The 18,958-nt window shown below is 37.4% G+C and overlaps 1 protein-coding gene across 8 annotated transcripts in view; it reads left to right on the top strand.

Annotated features, from left to right (window-relative positions):
* The window catches only part of Relch (RAB11 binding and LisH domain, coiled-coil and HEAT repeat containing), a 94,210-nt gene that overhangs the window by 31,298 nt on the left and 43,954 nt on the right, over positions 1-18,958 (top strand). For 4 of the 8 annotated variants that reach the window (XM_052736488.1, XM_052736485.1, XM_052736484.1 and 1 more), the window contains 6 exons: positions 5-96; positions 749-1,042; positions 3,238-3,313; positions 4,306-4,401; positions 4,548-4,571; positions 14,078-14,190. In XM_052736488.1, coding sequence (XP_052592448.1) covers positions 5-96; positions 749-1,042; positions 3,238-3,313; positions 4,306-4,401; positions 4,548-4,571; positions 14,078-14,190 — 695 coding nt within the window. The remainder of the gene's footprint in view (positions 1-4; positions 97-748; positions 1,043-3,237; positions 3,314-4,305; positions 4,402-4,547; positions 4,572-14,077; positions 14,191-18,958) is intronic. The other 4 variants (XM_052736487.1, XM_052736491.1, XM_052736486.1 and 1 more) reach the window with 1 other exon arrangement.

The following is an 18,958-nucleotide window of genomic DNA, read 5'->3' as shown; positions in this document are numbered from 1 at the left end:
TCAGAACTCCTTGCTAGTACAGAAATTAGAAGATAAAATTAGTTTATTAAATAATGAAAAATGGTCATTGATGGAGCAAATCAGAAGACTTGAAAGGTTAGTACTTTGTTGTTATTTCTAAAAGTCCTAAAATTTGTATTGACATTGGCAGGTGTGTGTGTGTGTGTGTGTGTGTGTGTGTGTGTGTGTGTGTGTACATATATACGTGTGTGAAACAGGGTTTCAATAGTAAGACATAATGTTTTCACATTGTTGTTATTAAAGCCTCTTAATTATTTTCTGTATTTAAAATAATGAAATGTCTCCCGTCACCAGTAAACTAGATTGATGTGATCTTATAGTTTATGTCATATACTTAAGAAGTTAGATACTTTAACTTCAACTGAGTCTTGTCAGTCTCGACAAAACTATTCCACATTAGTGACCTTCTTACTTAACCATTCATTATTTCATTGATTTCTTGTAGTACTAAGTTGGGTTTGATGGGGTGGTCTCTGTATTTCAAATGGAGATTTCTCAAGAGCAGGCTTTAGGGCTGCTGTTTCTTCTCCTGGTTGACAGTTCACAGCTATGCTTTTAGGACTATGAAGCACCAATGACTGTTACATAGAAGAGCTTAGTCACTAATCAAGTTTTTTAATCAAGGCTTTTAATATGTTCTGCTTCTGTTAACCCCTTTTCTGGGAGTGGATACTGTTGTCAAGCCTTTCAAAACTGAAATTGTTCTCTGGGAATTTTCTTTCTTCAGTGAGATGGACATCCTTAAAACTGAACATTTTACCACCCCAGCAGTTGGTGATTCTGTTCAGCCTTCCTTGATTCAGTCTTCCCAAAAAGATTCTGAAGACAGTAGACGGAGCCCAATTGTAAATAGTTCAGACCAAGAAAAAAACAAGAATGGCCATCTTGAAACACCAGGTGGAGCTGATAACTCTATTCCTCAAGAGAATTCTGCAGGTTCTTTCCCCAGGAAGGAAAGAGAAGAAATGCTACCTTCTTCTATACCAAGTAAAACCATGGTCCATTTCGATCAACCCAATAGGTTAGTGTGATGCCATACTTTGAATGTGTCTTTCATTATTTGTGCTTGTAGGGCTGGAAGAAATTTAGTTCATATTTGAATATTTTGTAGAGTTACAAATTCTTCCATTTGACATGACTTAGCACATAGCAGAATACATGTCACAAAATGGGACAAATAATTATTAAATTATATCAAAGAAAAGAAAACCATAAATTGACAAGTTCTGTCTTCACTAAGTGCATAAGGCCATAAATAACCTCTAATAAATAATAAAGAACTATATGCTCTTGGCCTTCCCCTCCATGCCTCTTACCTTTCTTCTGTTATCAAGCTCAGACTAGTTGCCTGTGCTGTGACAAAGCAACACAAAATAGTTTTGTTTCCAGTCCTTTTTCTGTATCTTCTTTTCTTTACTAAAGGATGTCATTAATATTCTCTTAATTCATCTAATTTTTGCTGGATTGCAGTATTTGAACTTAGGAAGTGAAAAAAATCAGTAAACCATGATTCCTATCCTTTGTGATAAAGCTATCTAGTAGTGAAAACAAAGTATAAATTTTAAATGTTTTCAGTTGTAACTTAAAATAGTTTTGAAAAAGAACTGTTATTTTTTTTATTTTATGCATATGTGCTTAGTGTATACTAACTCATTTAATCGTATAGTGCACTTTTGGCTACAATATTCTTCTTGTTAGAAACAAGCACCATATACCCAACATTAGGATGAAATTTTTCAAGCATGGCTAATTTTCTTTAGTCTTACAGGTCCTCATTATTACTGAGAAATACTGGATTTATTTGTGTAAGAAGCTTTCCATTCTGAATCCTAACCTGTACTGGTTAGATATAATTGTTACCTTTGTGTATATGGAGCTCACAGAATTAGACTAAGGTATACAGTCCTTGAGGTATATCTGTTCTAATGTAGATGAGATAAAATCATGGAAATGTATATTGTGTTGCTGAGTAGTAGGAGCACTTGTAAAGTCCTCCCATATCAGAGCATCTGTATAGCTCTTTTATACTCTTAAGGTAGATGCTGTTATATTCACTCAATACCTGTGTGCCAGGCAATGCTACTAAGAATACATTAATGAGTGAGACACACTGTAATCCTTTCATGAACAAACGTTATGGTATGAAAAAGAGCAATTAAAATATGAAAAATAAGAGAATGGATCTTGCTTTGGGAACACATAACCAAAGCACCAACCTAGTTATCAAACAGAAAGGTTTCATTAAAGATTTGAAGGCTGAGAGTTAACTAGGTAAAGAAATCAAAGGCTGAGTGGGTAAAGAACATTAGGAATGAAAATGGAAGAAATAGATTTACAAGATACCTAAAAGCTGGACAGTTTGTTAGATTGGAAATAAAGAGAAAGGAATGAATCCAGTGAGGGTTAAGAGAAAGACTGGTTTGTGGTTTCTAGTTTGAACAAGCAAATAGATTGTGGCCCCATCCATTCAGAGGGTGTGAGCAGTGCCTAAGAGAGCGAAGGGTCCAAATCTTGACACATCTCTCTAAGTCTGCAATCATGGAAATTATTGAGTACAGCTTGGTGCCTATTAAGCATGTCTTTGGTGAGTTTTTGGTATTGGCCTTGTCTTTGTAGATGGAGCACACAAGCAGCTCATAGTCAACTTCATGAGTTACATAGATACAATGTTTTTAGAAATAAAGATAGGCTTGACCTTTCTTATTAAACATAAAAGTAAATTAATAATTCCTGTTGTTCCTCCAATGTTTCTCTCTTAAATTATTTCAGGAATGTTCAGTGAGCTTTCCCTTCCCTTATAGTCTTTATAGGTTAAAGCTGAATCATTGTATATCGGCACAACTGTAGTGACTTTCCAGCTTTGTTTCTTGTTCAATTTGTGTCAGCCTTTCTGAAGAGATAGAAAATGGAGGGTGGAGATAGTACTCATTTTAGATTGTGGAACTATTTCCTATAATTATTGATCACTGTACCACTTAGTGTTTGATCCACTAACACATAAGGGCCATTCATTTATATGGCCTCAGGCTATTTGCAATGTACAGTGTTCTTCTCTTACATCCATCAAGTCTGTTGGCAGAGAATCTGGGCAACATTTGTGAGGTAGGATTAGTGTAGGGATGTGGTTTCCATATGCAGATATGCAGCTTATTTCCTCCTGAGATAGCAGTGCTAATTCTTGGATCCTATCTCCTTTTTTGCACTATTTTCTTGCAGGAAATTGTCACCTGCTTTTCACCAAGCACTACTCTCTTTTTGTCGAATGTCTGCAGATAGTCGTTTAGGATCAGAGGTGAGTTTATATCACAGCTTCCATAAAACATCTCTACTGTTGTAGGGGTGTTTGTCTTTTATAGGGTTTCATACAAAATGTTTATGTTAAGATTGCATTTCAGTTGAAAATCTTTTATTTAAAAGTAATTCTTTAAGAAATAATACCTAAAATTTTAAGCGATAAGGAAGGCCGTTGGTTATTGGTTCAATTGCTGTCTGGCAAACGTCATTATAAAGTCAGTTCAGCTTTCTCGGGCCTTTCTTGATGCAGTTCATTATACAAGCTGTTGCCCTGGCATGGTTGCAGCTTCTTAGGGATCTTTTTAAGGAAAAGGCAAACAAAACAGTAACCATTGAGGAGGCCCTGTTTCTAGGCTATCCCTTCTTCCCAGCATAGTAGGCCTCCCAGGTCTCACCCATACTTTTTTTTAATTGACATTTTGTCTTTTAAGTAAAAATTTGTTTTTCCTGGCATGTAGAATTGTACATGTGTATACACACTGTGACATTTAGATACATCAATGTACAGGATCCACTGAATCTAGATGACTGACACTTGTCATTTCAGATACCATCTTTTGTGTGTTGGAACACATTCAAAAATCATAAATCCTCTCTATGAGCTAATTTGTAATGTTCGGTTCCTTGTTGACCCACCATAGTTCTCCTACTGTGCTGCATCCCAGCTGCTAGGAGAAGTAACTTTGTGTGGTCCTTCTTAGCGCTAGGTGTGTAGCTTAGTAGAGAAGGGCTTGCTTAGTGTTAGCCCCAACACCATAAACATTAAATAAATCATTTATCCCTCATACCCAACTCTAGCCCTTTACTAGCATATTTACTGCACGACTGCCCCACAGAAACGACATTGTCTGAGGCAGTGTTGTTATTATTAGTATGGGATATAATGCTGGAGCTTGTGTTTACATCAAAGGAGACAAGATCCAGAGTGTAAACATTTATCCACCTTTATGCACAGATCATCCACAATCATTTAACTGTTTGGTTTTCTAGGTGTCAAGGATTGCAGACAGTGAAAAAAGTGTTATGTTAATGCTGGGACGCTGCCTGCCACACATTGTTCCTAATGTGCTGTTGGCAAAAAGAGAGGTAAGACACATAAAAGTATTTTCATCCCAGTAGTCTCATCATGTGATCCACTTTGTCATTTTGAAGTTTAGTGTTATATTTTTATTTTGTTAAGTCTGTTACTTGCAATCATATTCTTACTTTTGTGCATGCGTCTCTGCTCCTAGAGAATGGTTTTACACCTCTGTCAGGTGAGTTCAGTAAAACTGCATGGTATTCATAATTTCCAATTTTGCTTAAAGCATTATTATTAGCTTCTGCAGTGCTATTACTGTAGGTCCATTTATGTGTCATGAATGCTGTCATCTTCACATAACCAAAACACTAATTGTTTTTTTTTGTTCTTTTGATGATGTCTTAGATATGTCTACAGAAGTTGACACTCATTGAAATTAACAGACTAATAAATAATAATGTAACGTTTTCCCCAAATACATTTGTAATTGCTTGTTATAAATGTTAGTTTTATTATGCTTGTTTGACAATAACTTATAATGATAGGATAGTTGTAATAGTAACTATAATAACCTTTTAAGGTTCCTTCTTAAGTTTTGTATTTGCATTCTTGGCAGATGCTTTAAATATCCTAGATAAACGTGCAAGTAAATTTTAATACATGTGACCTAGACCATGAGCCAGGAACACATTAGGAAGTTATCTTTATTGTTGTAAATTATTATTACATATATATATTTAGCCAATAAATGATTATGATGTATGCAGTCTTACCATTATCGTGTTAGTGTTTATCACTGATTTTATTCATATTCATGGGACCTACAGTATGATGGGTATATAATGCATTGGCAAAACCCATTTAAAGCTGACCTTAGTTATCTATGTAAGCAAAAGAAATTTGTACTGATCCTCAAGAAAGGATATGTAGAGCTTTGAAAGATTTTATTCCTATAAGTATTCTTAATTTAAAAAATGACTTAAAAGTTTTCATTCCTTTAGATGTTTTTAATTTTTAAAAAGTTTAGAAACTATTCTTGCTGATGGCTTTATTTGTATCTAATTTAAAATGGTTATATGTGTGGAAGTTTTCTAGATCTTGAAGGATCAGTGTCCAATTTCAGATTGTTTTGCAGTTCTGCCTGGCAGGATGGTGTTTGAGCTTTTCCTTTCTCAGCTTGTAATATCTGTGTTATGAATTATTATTGTTTGCATCCCACTTATTGTCCTTCCTCAACATAATCTTTAAGTGTTACCAAACCTGACTTTCATAAATCAGTTTTGCCTTTTTTTCCTTATTAGCATTAAAACACTGTAACTAAAATCTGATTGTGCTGCATGAAGTATTTATAGTTTTGCATCATCAATAACCAGATACCATGTTTGTGTGTGTGTGTGTGTGTGTGTGTGTGTGTGTGTGTGTGTGTGTGTGTGTGTATGTACATGTATACTTTTTTGGCTGATTTTAAATTTTTTATGTTTGAGAATTATTGAATGTTCTTGTAGGTTCATGTAGAACTGATCCTTTTCTCTATTTACTTATTTTTATCTTGTTCTAGTTGATTAAAGTTGTATTATCTAAAAATCAAATTAGTTAATAATAAAGTGTATATTAGCTTGGCTTAAAGCAATTCCCTAGGTGTAAAAGGACAAAACCTTAGAGCATGTGCTTGACACCCATGAGGCTTTAGGTTCAATGTCTAGAGGGGAAAAAAGAAGTAAAACTTGTCTTATTATATCCGATGTTTAATTTATTTTTAATATTTCACCTGTTTAAGTCTGTATTTCTAAAGAGCTCTTGTAATTAAAGGATTGGTATCTGAGACTTTTTTTTTTTTCTTTTTCTTTCTTTGTTTTTCGAGACAGGGTTCCTCTGTAGTCTTGGTTGTCCTGGAACTCACTCTGGAGACCAGGCTGGCTGATCTCGAAGTCACAGAGATCCACCTGCCTCTGCCTCCCTAGTGCTGGGACTAAAGGTGTGCGCCACCACCACCCAGCGAGGCTTTTCTTATTTCTCAAGTTTTATGTGCTTTTTTCAGCATAAGCAGAGCTAAAAAATTTACTCAACTGATGATCATAATAATATCCTAGTTGATTACATAACACATAGAAACAGGGCTTAAGACTTTTAGTAAGTGTGTTACAGTTCTGAGGGGAAAGGCTTATCCAGTGCAAGTGTTACATCTCTGAAGGGAAAGATATCCTTTCAGTCAAGAGCCAAGAAATACCACAAATGCACACCTCACAGAAGAAATTTATTGGGAGAGACACAAGAGGGTAACTGCCTCTACTTGGGCAAGCAGCAGCAGAGAACTGAGCAGTCAGCAGACTTTGTATAGGGTTCCTTGGAGCTGGAGCTGTCCAGGATTGGAGGGATTTTGTAGTCTGATCTTGGGCTTTTTTTTTTTTTTTTCTGTAGGGCGGGTCCTGGCCACTCTCCCATCTCAAGGGGCCGGAAACTGCCATTATGGCCCAAGTCTTGGGGTTGGGCCCTAGCCACTCATGTGCTTTGAAGCAATACATTAAAATGGATTAACTTTTTTTAAAATAGAAAAAGATATATAGCACAAACCCTTTTCCCCCATCCCACATATAATTTTACTAACTTCTAATGTTTTTTTCCAAGTCCTTTACCATTTTTAATTGGACTGTCTGCATATGTTTTAGCTGTAAGAATAGAGATCTTCATATATTCTGGATATGAAACCCTTATCACATATGACTTGCAATCATTTTATAGTTAGCTCTTATATTGATTATTGAGCTGACATATGCTCAAGAGAAAAAGTTTTGCCTATTAAAGGCCTTTGCCACTTCTGTTGACAATCAGCTACTAGAGATTGTTTGGGTCTGAGAATCTCAATTCTATTCCATTGGTCTGTATATCCTAGTCTTATCCTTAAGCCACTCTCGTGCCTTTCTATTGCTCTGGTTTTTAGTAAGTTTAAATAATTGGGACACCTGAGTCTTCCATTTTACCTGTTTAATATTACTTGCTTATATTGGACCCTTGCACTTATATTTAATGCTCAATTTCATTTTCTGCAAAAACAGGCCATGGGAATTTGATCTGTTCATGACTTAGGGAGCACTGCCATCCTACCAACATTATCATTGTCTTCCCTGCATGGGTGTGTGTGTCGTGTCTTGTCTCTCCCCCCCCCCCCCCCCCACCGGGAGTGTTGCAGGGAGGGGGGCGGGGCTCAAGACCTGGTTTTCAATGTGTAGCCTTAACTGTTCTGAAACTTAGTAGAGGGGCCTGGCCTTGCACTCAGAGAGGTCCACAATGCTGTGGGATAATGCTCTTGTACACTGTCAAGATTTCTCACTCAAATTGGTTTAATAAAACACTGATTGGCCAGGAGCCTATAGGTGGGGCAACCAGAGTAGGAGAATTCTGGGAAGAGGAAGGACGAGTCAGGAGTTGTTGCTAAAGTTTTCTTGCCTGGCCCACAGTCAGGACAAATCTCTCTCACCTGCCAGTCCCACCGTCGCTCAGACCCAACCAAGTAAACACAGAAACTTATATTGGTTACAAACTGTATGGCCGTGGCAGGCTTCTTGCTAACTGTTCTTACAGCTTGAATTAATCCATTTCTATAAATCTATACCTTGCCACATGGCTCATGGCTTACCGGCATCTTCTCTTCACATGCTGTTTGTCATGGTGGCGGCTGGCAGTGTCTCTCTGACTCAGCCTTCCACTTCCCAGCTTTATTCTCCTCCTTGTCCTGCCTATACTTCCTGTCTAGCCACTGGCCAATCAGTGATTTATTTACTGACCAATCAGCGACACACTTGACAAACAGACCATTCCACAGCAAGGAGTAGCCAGCCAGATGCAGAGGAAGCAAGATGAGAGTGTTGTACTGAGAAAAGGTACTGAGCCATGTGGCTAAACATAGATAAGAATTATGGGTTAATTAAAGTATAAGAGCTAGTTAATAATAAGCCTGAGTTACCAGCCAAGCACTTATAAGTAATATTAAGCCTCTGAGTCTGTTATTTGGGAAGCAGCTGCTGGGTATTTGGAAGTTGCTGGTGGGACAGAAACTTGGCCTACACCACCTGCCTCTGCCTCCCAAGTGCTGAGATTAAAGGCGTGTGCCACCACAGCCAGCCTGTGTCATGGCTTTCATTTCTTCATCAGTGCTTTAGCTTCTTGATTACATTTATCCTCAGTATTTGTTCTCTTAGTTGGTATTACAAATGAGAGTTTTTAATCAATTCTCTTTTTAGATCACTCATTGCTAATGTATAGAAATATGAGAAATGTTTGTGTGTTCATTTATAATACATTGTAACTTAAAGTGAATTTGTTTTCATTATTGATAGTTTGCGAGTTCTGTGGTGTTTTCTGTAAGTACAACTACAAAATCTACATGGATAGTTTTGGAGACTTGGGTAGCCTTCCTTTATTCCTGTGGTTTAAATACTCTGTATAGGATTAGGAATAAACTTTGAATAGGACATTTACTTTTTGGTCCTTTTGTGCTTATTCCCCCTTCTCTAGCACAAATGCACACTGATCTGTTATTCTGAGGTTTCTTTTGGTTTGTGTTTTCTTTTTTAAAAATTTAAAATTGAGGATAGAGCAATGACTAAACAGTTAAGAGCACTTGCTGCTCTTCCAGAGACCCTGAGTTCAGTTCTTGGCACCCACATGAGGTAATTCAAAGCCATCTAAAACTCCAGCTGCAAGGAATCCACTTTCAGGACTCTATACACACATCCCCAACATATGCTCATACAGATACATGCGCATAAGTAAAAAAAAGTTATCTTTAAAAACTACTTAAGATTTTTTGATACTTTAACGTATGGACACATACATAGGACTGAAGAGATGTCTCAGTGAGTAAAGTGATTTCCCTTGTAAGCCTGACAACCTGATTTAGGATGCTGAGAACTAACTTAAAAGTCAGATGCAGAGCCAGCAGCCATGGTGCACACCTTTAATCCCAGCACTCAGGAGGCAGAAGCAGGTGGATCTCTGAGTTCGAGGACAGTCAAGGCTACACAGAGAAACCATCTCCAGGGAGTGGGGTGGGTAATAAAGCTAGATGCAGTAGTACATGTGACTATAATCTCAGCACTCCTGTGAGGAGATAGGAAGTGGAGACAGGAAAATCCCCAGAAACTGACGGCTACCACACAACAGTGAGTAAGTGGGACCCTGTCTCATGGGTATTGACCAACACCAGAGGTTGTCCTCTGGCTTCCACACTTGTGCTGTTGCAAGTGTGCGCACGTGCGCGCGCACACACACGCACACAGAGTAGGGGAGGAAGAGATTAGGGAGCTGAGGAGATGGCTCAGTAGATAAGAAGATCAGAGTTTGGATCCCCAGTACCCACATAAATATTGGCTGGACTGGCAGCTCAGCTATAATTCAAGCCTTGGAAGGCAGAGACGTGTGACGACAACAGGATCCCTGAAGCAAGCTGGCTAGCAAAACTAACCATATTTTCAAACTGTGGGTTTGACTGGGAGACTACCCCAAAGAATAAGGTAGAAGAGCAATTGAGGATGATGCCATACATCAGCTTTGGGTCACACACACCACGTGCATGCATATGAAATGAAAAAGCAGGGAGGACTGAAAAACATGGATTCAACTTTTCCTACATGAGGGGGAAATTACCTTTTAGACTTCATATTATTAGAGTTATAATTACTATAGGTATTTTCTTAACCATGGTGGTTTTGACTTTGCTTTTGTGTAAAAAAGCAAATCCTTAAATCTCTAGAAATGACATCTTATGCATTGCTGTGTTACTTTTGATACATTCAATTTAAAATTGACAAAGACTTTTTTTTTAAAGATTTATTTATTTATTTATTATGTATACAGCATGTATGACTGCATGCCAGAAGAGGGCACCAGATCTCATTACAGATGGTTATGAGCCACCATGTGGTTGCTGGGAATTGAACTCAGGACCTCTGGAAGAGCAGTCAGTGCTTTTAACCTCTGAGCCATCTTTCCAGCCCCAAAGATATTTTTCTAAGTGTCACTTTGTCTGCTTAGAGAAATTTAACTTAGATATAGCAGTCAGAATTACAATGAAAGTTTTTAAAGGGTTAGAGTTCTTGAATTAGAGGGATGATGTCAAAAGAGAATGTTGATCCAGTTTGTGAATGGATGTGTAATGAGTAAAATGGTGAACAGTAATCTCCAAGGTGTGGATATGTTAGTGCTTCAAAAACTTAGAGGTGAATAATTAACAGAATTGGGATTGTGTGTAGCCAACCCAACTTAACAGGTCAAATTCTAGTGTCGATCTGTGCCGTTTCTGTGAACAGACCACTCTTAATGTTTTTATCATTATCTCTATCAGCACTGTGAGGAAGGAGCTATCTGGCAGACTTTCCCTGCTGAGTTTCACAGGTCACAGCCATTAATGTATCAAGGTGTACCCAGTTACCTTGGTATGGAGCATCAACCAAAAATTAGTGACAGTGACTTCCCATATACTGCAAATTTTACCAGCAAGAAATTAAATAAGATAACAATAGAAACTATTAACAGCTCTCATTTCAGAAAATAAAAAGTAGGGGTTTTTTCTTCGAAATTCCAATATCTTAATTGTTAGACTAAACAGACCCAAACTTAGTTGCTTTACTTCTCATGTTCCAGTTTGGATTCTTTGGTAATGGCTACTATGTTGAGATACTTTTTAAAGCCAACTTTGATCTCATGAGATCAGTGTTTCCTCTGTGAATACATTTAAAAATGTATGTTTAAAAAACGCTTGTCATCTCTACATTAATTTAAATTTCTAACTTGAGGAAGCAGAAAGAAATGTTTGCCTTTGCTTAGTACGGAGAAGTAAGCCAAGGCAGGGACTCTCATAGCTCCTGGGGCACTGTTGTCTCAGCCGTTTGAGATTCTTCTATTGAGAATTCTGTTTAGCTCTGTACCCCATTTTTTAATTGTATTATTTGGGTTTTTGATGTCTAGTTTCTTGAGTTCTGTATAATTTTGGAGGTCAGCCCTCTGTCAGATGTGGGGATGGTGAAGATATTTTCCCATTCTGTAGGCTGCCTTTGATGGTGTCCTTTGCCTTTCAGAAGCTTTTCAGTTTCATGAGGTATCACTTATTAATTGTCCATCTTCGTATCTGTGCTATTGGTGTTCTATTCAGGAAGTGTTCTCCTGTGCCAATGCATTTGAGATTATTTCCCACATTCTCTTCTATCAGGTTCAGTGTATCTGAATTTATGTTGAGGTTTTTGAACCACTTTGACTTGACTTTTATATAGGGTGATAGATATGGATTGTTTGCATTCTTCCATATGCCAACATCCAGTTATGCCAGCACCATTTGTTGAAGATGCTTTCTTTTTTCTATTGTATAATTTTGGCTTCTTTGTCAAAAATCAGATGTCCATAGGTTTGTGGATTTACTAATAGGTCTTTGATTCGATTCCATTAATCCACTGCCTGTTTTTATGCCAAAACCATGCTGTTTTTATTACCTTAGCTCTGTTGTAGAGCTTGAAATCAGCTTGAGATTGGGGATGGTGATACCTCCAGAACTTCTTTTATTATACAGAATTGTTTTAGCTCTCCTGGGTTTTTTTGTTTGTTTGTTTGTTTTTCCATATGAAGTTGAGTATTGTTCTAAGATCTCTAAAGAATTGTGTTGGGATTTTAATGGAAATTGTGTTGAATCTGTAGATTGCTTTTGGTAAGATGGCCATTTTTACATGGCAACTTTTGTAAAGGAAAATATTTAATTAGGGCTGGCTTACAGTTTCAGAGGTTTAGTCCATTATCATCATGGTGAGAAACATGATAGTATGCAGACAGACATGAACAGCAGGAGGCTGGGACACACTGGGTGTAGCTTGAACATATAAAAACCTCAAGGCACGCCTCCACAATGACACATTTTCTCCAACAACACCACGAGTGCTACTCATTATAGGGCAAGCATTCACACACAAGTCTGTGGGTGTCATACCTATTCAAACCACCAAGCATCCAATGAGGTCATACAGGACTTGAATGTATGTCTTGCATTCTTGGTGTAGAACTATTTTTCCTGATTTCTGTCATTTTTCAGTTGATGTTTAGTCTAAAATCCATATAGGCATCCAGATAGGGTGATTGAAATAACAGAATAAGTACTTCATAGTTTTTACATCTCACATTTGTTTAGAGTTCCTCTTGTTTAGATTTACAACTTCAAATTTAAAATTTATATTAAGTAATTAAAAATTTCATATGAAATATAAAAACCTTGAAAAAAAGAATTTAGTCATGCTTTTCAGATCCAATCCCAACTCTAAAAATTATGTACTTCTAAGGAAGCAACTGCACACTTTAAACATGCTTCTCTTACAGGGTTAATGTTAGCAGTTGTTTTCTTAGGCTCTAAGCTGTGGATGATAATCATGCCTTAGTTCTGTTCACATGTGCCATGGTCTTAGTTTTTTGTTTTGTTTTGTTTTGTTTTGTTTTTTGGTTTTTCGAGACAGGGTTTCTCTGTGTAGCTTTGTGCCTTTCCTGAAACTGACTCTGTAGCCCAGACTGGCCTCGAGCTCACAGAGATCCACCTGCCTCTGCCTCCCGAGTGCTGGGATTAAAGGCGTGTGCCGCCGCCGCCGCCGCCGCCGCCGCCGCCGCCGCCGCCGCCGCCGCCGCCGCCACCACCACCACCACCACATGTTCTTAGTTTTAATTTACTTATTTATACTTTGGGACAGGTACTTCAGTAGATGGGAAAGAAGTTTAGTTTGAAGCATTTCTCTCCAAAAATTTCTTTTTACTACTAGATTTGAAAATTCACTCAAATGGAAATTATAATATATTCAAGGTTCAGAATATTTTCTTAATGAAAATGTGGAACAGCTTTAATTTCATACATTCCTATGAAAAAGAAACTTGACAGTTACTTTCCTTAAAAAATGTTTGTTACTTCTGCATGTTAAATGTGCGATGAAATATAGTTTAAATTTTCAGTTTAATATCAAATATTTCTGATTGTAGTCAGTAGTAATACCCACTGATTTGCACATATAGCCCAGAAATGGTCTTTTTTACTAGATACTGGATTAAATATGAAGGGTACAAAATTAGTAGGTTTTAGTTCATCCTGAGAGAAGCATATTGTGTGTGTGTGTGTGTGTGTGTGTGTGTGTGTGTGTGTGTGTGTGTGTGTGTGTAAAGGAATTTTTGCTATTTTGTTTGGGGAAAGATTTTTGTGGTTTTATTTATTTTGATTTTTGTTTACCTGTGTTTGTTTTTGACTTGGAATTTTGTTGTTGTTGGGAGGTGGTATATGTAGTGTTGGTTGGAGGTCAAGGCCTTACACATACAAGCTAAGTAAGTATGTTATCTTTGAGATGCATGCTCGATTTCAGGGAAAAGTTTCGTTTTTGTTGGTTTTTCTTTTCTTTAACTTTAGATGCTTTAAAAATATAGTGAACTTTTGCAAGAAATTTAAAACACTTTCCAAATTAAAATTATTATCAGTTTGTCAAATGAGATGTTATTTAGTATAAAAACCTAGTGGATCCTTGGCTAATACTGAATAAGAAAAGGTTAGTTGAATCTTAAGTAACTTTTATTACACTGGGGTTTATCCTCCTATATAACCAATACATACATATTTATAATGATATTCTTCTGTTTGTTGAGGCTTAAGTTCGTTTTAAGTATATTCTGGAAGAAAAAATAGGTTATACACAATGTATTTTTATTTTGAATTTCTCCACCCTCCTATTTCTTTAGGAGTTGATCCCCCTCATCTTGTGTACAGCATGCCTGCACCCTGAACCTAAAGAAAGAGACCAGCTCCTCCACATACTCTTCAACTTGATCAAGAGGCCAGATGATGAGCAAAGGTGGGTGGACAGGGCTAAACAAATGCAATGCTGATGTGCTCACTTTTCTCAATGAGCATCAGATTTGGTGATTTAGTCTACAGGCCTTTTTTCCTTCCCAGTATGGATTTCGGTGTGCTGGAACTCTCCATCGTGTGTGTGACTTTATGTGTTGTCATCGAGCTTGCTTTCCTTCTGTTTACCTCCTCTTTTAAAGAACATGCAGTTTGCACCAACAAATAGACACATGATAGGGAAAACACTCTGAGAAGTTAAACCTGTGGAAATAAGTAAGTTCTTGAAGCAAAAATAGCTGTGAAAAGTATGCACATCCTGTTGAGCCCCTACTCTTAAAAATTACTGATAAATAGGCCGGGCGGTGGTGGCGCACGCCTTTAATCCCAGCACTCGGGAGGCAGAGCCAGGCGGATCTCTGTGAGTTCGAGGCCAGCCTGGGCTACCAAGTGAGTTCCAGGACAGGCGCAAAGCTACACAGAGAAACCCTGTCTCGAAAAACCAAAAAAAAAAGAAAAATTACTGATAAATAAGTCTTTGCAAAGTGAATTGGTGCCTTGTTCTCAAAGTATTAATTTATCATGGACTCTAGACATGTGTATTTACTGAAGGATATTACCAAAACTATCTTATATTTTGATCTGGAAATTCTATTAATTCAAATCTATTCATACCCTTTCCTCATTTCTAATACAGAGGCATTTCTTAGTGCTCAGTGGTTACGTTATAGCTGAGACTTCATTATAAAGAGGATAGAGCAAGCTGCATAAACCTTCTAGTGTACTTCCACGTGGTATAGGCAAATCAGTGCTTCCTTAGTCTGCAAAATGCAAGAAGCCATAGTTATGTGACATGGAGAAAATTGATGGCACAAGCATTCTCATATCCTTAGATAGGAAACTAGCCTTATCTACCTAAGGGCTACTTTGAATGAGTGCTAAGACCTAGAAATTCAGGTAGTAATAAAACCCTGATAGGGCCAGGCAGTGGTGGCACAGGCCTTTAATCCCAGCAGTTGGGAAGCAGAGGCAGGCAGATCTCTAAATTCAAGGGTAGCCTGCTCTTTAGAGTGCAGAATGGGTTCCAGGACAGGCTCCAAAGCTACACAGAGAAACCCTGCCTGGGGAGGTGGGGCGGGGAGGTGGCGGGGGGGGGGGGGGGGGGGGGTTACTTGTTAGGTTCTACTATGGATTTTCCTCGTTTAAAAATAAAGAAATGCTCCAGCAGAAAGCAAGTTTCTTTTGATTTGTTTGTTTTTAATCTTGAGAGAGAGACTTTCTGATTTGAGATGGCAAGTAGTTGCCATTTCAAGAATTTTTCTTTGTGAAGACATAGACTCCTTGGGGTGCGGGGAGTAAAGTGTGAGCAGTGAGCATTTGTCAGAAAGAGGTACTTGGGAAATAGCTATCCCTGAATGAAGCTCGATTAGGAAAACTAGTATCAGATCGGAAAGTATCAGCTGCCCTAAGAATAGGTGGAGGATACTGAGCGAGACAGCCATTGCTTTGCAGAAGGAAACTGGTTGTTCCCTCTTCAGTCCACAGTCTAAGATTTTCCAGTCAGAAGAGACAGAAAGGAAGATGCAAGGGGCATACTTTTGACAAAACCATGCGGTCTTTGATAAAATCCTGTAAGCCAAAGAAAGACCAGAAATCACCCAAGAAAGTACACCTTTCATCTTAGTGATTGGCAGGCCATCTCCAATTTTTTTATTAACATAAATTCTTGTTGTGAAGAAAATAAGAACTGAGGCGGCAGTGAAATCATGTGACTAATCCTGCACTCAGGAGAGAGTGGCAGATGGTTTTGTTAGTTTGAGGCCAACCTGCTCTACATAGTGAGTCTCAGTTTAGCCAGCACTGTATAGAGAGACACTGTCTCAAAATGAAAAAAAGAAAGAAAAAGGAAAACCAAGTTCTGAAAAAAGGAGAAAAGCAATTCAGTACAGCACATAAAGTATCTCATATGCCTGAAGTATCTCAGGAGTAAAACTCATGTGTAGTTTCTTCCTGTATCTCAAAGCAAATCAAAGTTGGAACCGTTTTCTCTTAGAGAAACAGAATTATCATGAGTCCCCATAAAGTTCACTGTAGAATGAGCATAGTGGTGATTCTGAAAATTTATAGTAAATTTGAGCATAGTGCAGTGACATGTGTGAAACATCATAATAAAATTAATATACTAAAATAATATAAATTTATATATAATTAATATATTCATATTAATGTTGATATAATTAATATAACATATTAACATATTAATATAATAAATTAATGTAAAATTAATATAAAATCAGTATAATAACTACAGATTTAATAATCGTCATAATAAAATCCACAATAATGTTGTACCTTGAAAAATAATTTATTATAGAAACATAAATATTATTTGACATTCTGGAAAGGAATCAGGAATTGATGGCTGTTATAAAACAGAAAGGAACTCAAAGAAACATTACAGGTAAAAAAAATCTATAGGGAATTTTAGAGGGGAAAGTCAGGAATAACAAGGTACCAGAAAGAAAACATAAAATATGCAAGTTTTTCAAATTCACATTATAGGCCTCATAGATTTAACACTACTGAAAACTAAACACATGTTATAAATGATAAATTTCAAATATCAATAAGCCACTGTGTTATCTGGCTTCCTGGAAGACTGAAGAACTGATTGTCCAAACATCTGGTTTCAATAATTCCCAAGAACTCTTCAAAACTGGCTCATAGTCTATAGTGATAGACAGAATGTAAATTCACATCTTCTTCTAACATGATTATATAAAATATCTTGACATACATCAGTGTCTTTCTAAATGGCATAAGTATTATTTTATCAGCAGCTTGATAACCTTGAAAGCCAAGTGGCATACTTACAATTTCATTCAGGATAAGTTTACAGAATTACATATAAAAGGCCTAGCAATTCTTCTATAAACTTTACCGTAACTTAAACATCCCTTATAATCACTTTTCATGAACTTAGCCATCCATGTATTTATCCATCCTTCTATGACTTAAAATGAGCAAATTAGTTTATAATCTCTGAACGTTGGTTCCAGTCAACTCTTCCACACTGAAATCCAGTTTCTCTTTCATTGTGAAAGGCTTTGAAGTCTGAAGTTGTGTACAAGTGAATAAAGGAGCCCTTACTCACTGTATTTAATAAACAGGGGAAAGAGCCTGAACTGTGAACAAGTTTTCTACAGTTATTTCATTGTTATTCCAGTGACTTGTGTTGAATTTGTGCACTGGAGTTAGTTACCTATGGACATTAATTCGTATTATCTCCCTGCTTTCCTACTTATGCTTCATTTCTCCTAAGTGTTCCCATTTTCCCACACAGATGAACATAGTATGTCATAATGATTAGTCTTTATGAAAAGGCTGGAGAGATGGCTAGGTGGTGAAGAGCACTGGCTGCTCTTCCAGAGGTCCTGAGTTCAATTCCCATCAACCACATGGTGACCCACAACCATCTATAGTCGGGTCTGATGCCCTTTTCTGGCATAAAGTTAATAAATAAATTATTTTTTAAAAATTTGTTAAATTAAAAACAATAAATATTTGTACCACTGAGTTATCAATATACTGTTGGCTTTATCTCCAGAGAAATACAATATTTAGGCCACAACCAAAGAAAATATAGTTATTCCAGGGAGAAATTTATTTTCATCTAAATCAGTGGTTTTCAACCTTCCTAATGCCCCGATCCTTAGTACAGTTTCTTCATGTTATGGTGACCCCAATCATAAAATTATTTTTATTGCTACTTTGTAAGTGTAATTTGCTATGGTTGTGAATCATAATGAAAATATCTGATATGCAGGATATCTGAGATGTGACCCCCCCCCCCCCCAGGTTCGGAACTGCTAATCTAAATGTTGATTTGCTTGCTTGAGTACACAGAAAATTTATGCTCTAAAGCAAAGGCTATGAATAGCTCATATTTCAGTTGTAGGGGAGGGTCTGCTTTGGTCTTATAATAGCTAGCCAATCTGTGAATTTGGCTCTTTGTCAGAATCTAACAGAATTTAGCATCTTTATCTTTCCTCGTCTCTCAATATTATTGAGAACAGAAACCATTTTGTTAATTAATTGGCAGAGACCCTAAGGAAGATCAGGAGTGAGTTAGTTCATTGGCTACAGTACTTCAAAAACATTATTGCCCATCACACAACATATGCAACACCATGTGGGTTCCTCGGGATCACACCGATATCTGGGGGAGTCAGATCTGTTCTTTCAACATAAGTCAGGTTGGGACTTATGCAGCAGTGGATGGGACAGAACTACCTGGAACAGGTCTTTCCTAGAACATGCGTGCAGCCCCTAATAGCAGCAGTTAGGAACAAATAGCGTGGACTCACTATAGGACAGCAGCTTGCACACAGGAACTCGGGATTGGTTTGATGAAGAAAGTGTGTTGTCTACCTTAAGTAAAATGTGGCCGGGCGGTGGTGGCGCACGCCTTTAATCCCAGCACTCGGGAGGCAGAGGCAGGTGGATCTCTGAGTTCGAGGCCAGCCTGGTCTCCAAAGCGAGTACCAGGAAAGGCGCAAAGCTACACAGAGAAACCCTGTCTTAAAAAAACCAAAAAATAAAAAAATTTTAAAAAAAAAAAGAAGTAAAATGTTCTAAGTAAAGCTGCATGGGAGTCTGGCCATAGGGAGATAAAGCACCAGTGGATAGAATAATGCACCTGGATGGTTTTTCTATTGCAATCTTTATCTTAATAATAAAAGGGTTTTGCTTGTGTTTTGTAAAATGGAGTTGTG

This window comes from Peromyscus californicus, unplaced genomic scaffold (genome assembly GCF_007827085.1).
Source record: "Peromyscus californicus insignis strain IS unplaced genomic scaffold, ASM782708v3 Scaffold_14__1_contigs__length_90479793_seg_1, whole genome shotgun sequence".
Classification (NCBI taxonomy): domain Eukaryota; kingdom Metazoa; phylum Chordata; class Mammalia; order Rodentia; family Cricetidae; genus Peromyscus; species Peromyscus californicus.
The sequence above is the reverse complement of the archived record's forward strand: the minus strand, read 5'-3'. Positions and strand labels throughout refer to the sequence as shown.